The 3,108-nt window shown below is 35.9% G+C and overlaps 1 protein-coding gene across 1 annotated transcript; it reads right to left on the reverse strand.

Moving 5' to 3' along the window:
• Positions 1–1,945: 1,945 nt before the first annotated feature.
• Positions 1,946–2,635, reverse strand: LOC103941503. The gene has a single exon (XM_009351704.2). The coding sequence runs from the start codon at positions 2,633–2,635 to the stop codon at positions 1,946–1,948; it is 690 nt and encodes a 229-aa protein (XP_009349979.2).
• Between the last annotated feature and the right edge of the window lie 473 nt (positions 2,636–3,108).

Here is a 3,108-nt window from a genome sequence, read left to right on the forward strand (position 1 = left end):
GATTTTGACTGAGGAAGTAACATTCTCAGCCTTGGATTTTGTAATTTGAAAACAAGGTTATGCAAATCACTGTGAAGTTCTGGATCTTGTGCACCGAATTCGGTGGCCTTGACTATATTGGTAAGAATATAAGTCCACTGAACTATATCAAACTATAGGGACAAAGATACTCAAAGAAAATGAATGTTTTAATTGTAAAAGTGATTCCACTGTCTGAAGGCCAAACTCTGAAAGTGACTTGAGAATATCCAATTATAAAATGCTCAACTTCTCCTAGAAGGCTAATGAAGTGATAGTTTTTGGTGAGAGAACCAAAGACTCTTTGCCGATGGAGAGTTGAGATAGTTAACCCGTCAAACTTGAAAAACTCGCCCTCTAACCAGACAATCAAGACTCTTAAGCTAAACTAGTTCTACAACTCTGGCCTCATCTATCCAGATAGTCACCTTTGCTAGTTGCCTTTGAAAACCTCATTTAACCATGCAATGGTCGCCTTTGCTAGTTGCCTTCGAAAACCTTGTTTAACCATGCAATGGTCGTTCGGTGGCTGTAGTTAGTAAAGTAGTTAGTGTTTTTTTTTCTCAAAAGGGTTGAGAGGGTTTGCGAGCGTTGGTTTGTGTGTTGCGTTGAAGGTCTTGTCTACGTTACAAACCCTCTTGTATTTATATGAACAAATTTCTTTGACCCGAACTAGGGTTTATCTAACAACATTTGGATTTATCTCCATGAATAGTTTTTCCACCGGAATTCTACCGTTAACTAGGAATTTGAACCTAGTCCTTTCTCGTGATTAATTAATTCATTCCTCACCCAGCCACAAGTTTTGACCCTTACACAATTCAATCCAACGCTTATCAAAACAATCGTAAGTCCTACTCTAACCAGGACTCGATCGAATCGTGATCCATTCCTGATCACTAACAATCCCAATTCCTCTCGGACTCAGTTGAGTCACCAACATCTTGCTACTGGGCCAAATATTTCACCATTAAGCCGAGGTTCGCAGTCTTGTCTCTAGGCTAACTCCTTCTCGACCCAAATTTGGGATATCAAGCCTAAACAATAATGTATAAATTAAGGGCCTACTTATACTTAAAAAAATTAAAAAAATATATACTTGTATTTGTAAATATAAAATGCAAATGAAAGGATATATAAATTATAAAGTATACAAGCTTCTAATGTTAAGAGTTGATCAACCTCCTTATGAGTGTGGTAGTTTTTATGTTTCCTATGGTTTTGTGCGCATGATAAAGAACTATGAGGAGGAAACTCAATTTTTGTAGAAGATGACTCATAACAATACTGCTTTTCGAGAATTACAAGGTCATGAAAAGGGTGATGTGGTCTTTATCTCGTGGTGCCTTTACAGATAGTTCTACAACTTGCAAAGTTTAGTCCTCGTGAGTGTTATCTTTCATGGTGGTTGGAAGTGGATTTTCCATAGCTAAATTTATCATATTCCTAATGAATTTTTAATTGTGAAGTTGTGGTGCTTCTTTTGGCATGTTTGACCACTTGATTATGTTTGGCATGACTTGTTAATTTGTATGTTTATTAGATGTTTGTGTATGAGTTTTTGAATCATCAGTAGTTCATGTATGTATGAAAATGCAAGAAGAATTAAAAGTTGATCAATTGGTTAGCTCTACTGTTTAAGGATCTTATGTTTATTTTCTCTGTGTAGTGAAACTCGGTTTAATTAGTCCCTAATTAACTATATATGTACAAAGTATAGCCACAAATGTTCAATGAATTCTTTTTTTTTTTTTCCCTCAACACTTGTAGGATTCTTTCAACATATACACATGGTAAAGATTAAAGAAGGTTTACCTTCAACTTTGATACGTACGTTCATGATTTACAAGAATCTTCTACATCCATCAGATTGTACAATCTCAACCTATACCCTAGTACTAACTAAAAAAACAAATTTCCGATTTAATCAACTAGCGTACGAACCAGTCGAGCAAGTCATTGGCCCTCCGCTAATCCAGCTACCAAACCCAACTTTAGGTAAGAAGCCAACTCTTAAATTCAAACACTGAGCCTCCATCGTAACATCTTGTGTTCCCCACCAACCATTACTATACGTAGCCCATGCAAACAAATGCATGTTAAAATTCATAGCACCATGTTCTTGTTGCCTTTTGATCTCTTCAAACAGCCCCGACCGACCTTCGTGTGACACAGTTGTAGAAAACTTCACCCGCAACCTTTTATGTTCCTGCAGTCCCAATTCAAATTGACCAACAGGGAATTTCGAGAGGGGATTATCTTCATATGAAATGGAACCTTCTATGCTCTTGAATTGAACCCACGAAACAAGATTAGGGTTCTCTATTGTGAAGGCCACGTCCCAATTTACCCCAAATGATGTGTTTGAGACGTTAAGCTTGGACACAAAAAGCGAGTCAATTCGGATTTTGGGAGATTCTGAAATTATGGATGTGTACATGAACACACATAGCAATGTGAATGTACCTAATGCAAGTAATAAAGAGCGGTGGACAAGCACTAATTTCGCAACGCAGCGTGACGTGATCGAATGGGATAGAATGGGGTTTGAAGGGTTGTTTGAAATTGGGAGCAATGGCATTGTGGCTGAGTGGTGAGCTTTTGCAGTATTTTCCATGGTTGGTTCTTGTTAGGATTTTATTCTATTTTTTTTTTTTTATGTAAGAAAGAGAGATGTGAGTGAAGAAATGAGTAAAAAAAATTAAATTTAAAAGGGAGAAGGTGAAACTGAATACCTACTAGAGTAAGGTGGACATAACCTGAATAACGACTAAATTGAGATGGGAATAAAGAAATGTGTGGAGACGATTTGTGATGTGTGGTCGTTATTACCTGAAGTTAATTGCAAACTAACATTTGCTAAAAAAGAGTAACGAATAACTATTATAAAATTTTATAACCAAAAAAATTAACTACTAGAATTTCTAAACATTGTTAATTGTTAATTACTTAATTAAGAACAATTAATCTCAACTATATAATTTTCTCTAAATGCTAAAATAAAACAAAAATAAATTCATGCACCTTAAAGCACAATACCCTCCCATGTATTGAAAACAGTAAATACACGAGAGAAATAAAATAGGACAC

The sequence above is a fragment of a genome, unplaced genomic scaffold (genome assembly GCF_019419815.1).
Source record: "Pyrus x bretschneideri cultivar Hongxiangsu unplaced genomic scaffold, Pyrus_bretschneideri_v1 Contig9, whole genome shotgun sequence".
NCBI lineage: Eukaryota > Viridiplantae > Streptophyta > Magnoliopsida > Rosales > Rosaceae > Pyrus > Pyrus x bretschneideri.

Excerpts from the sequence above, each read along its gene's own strand:
- LOC103941503 (XM_009351704.2), bottom strand. The coding sequence starts at position 2,635 with ATGGAAAATACTGCAAAAGCTCACCACTCAGCCACAATGCCATTGCTC.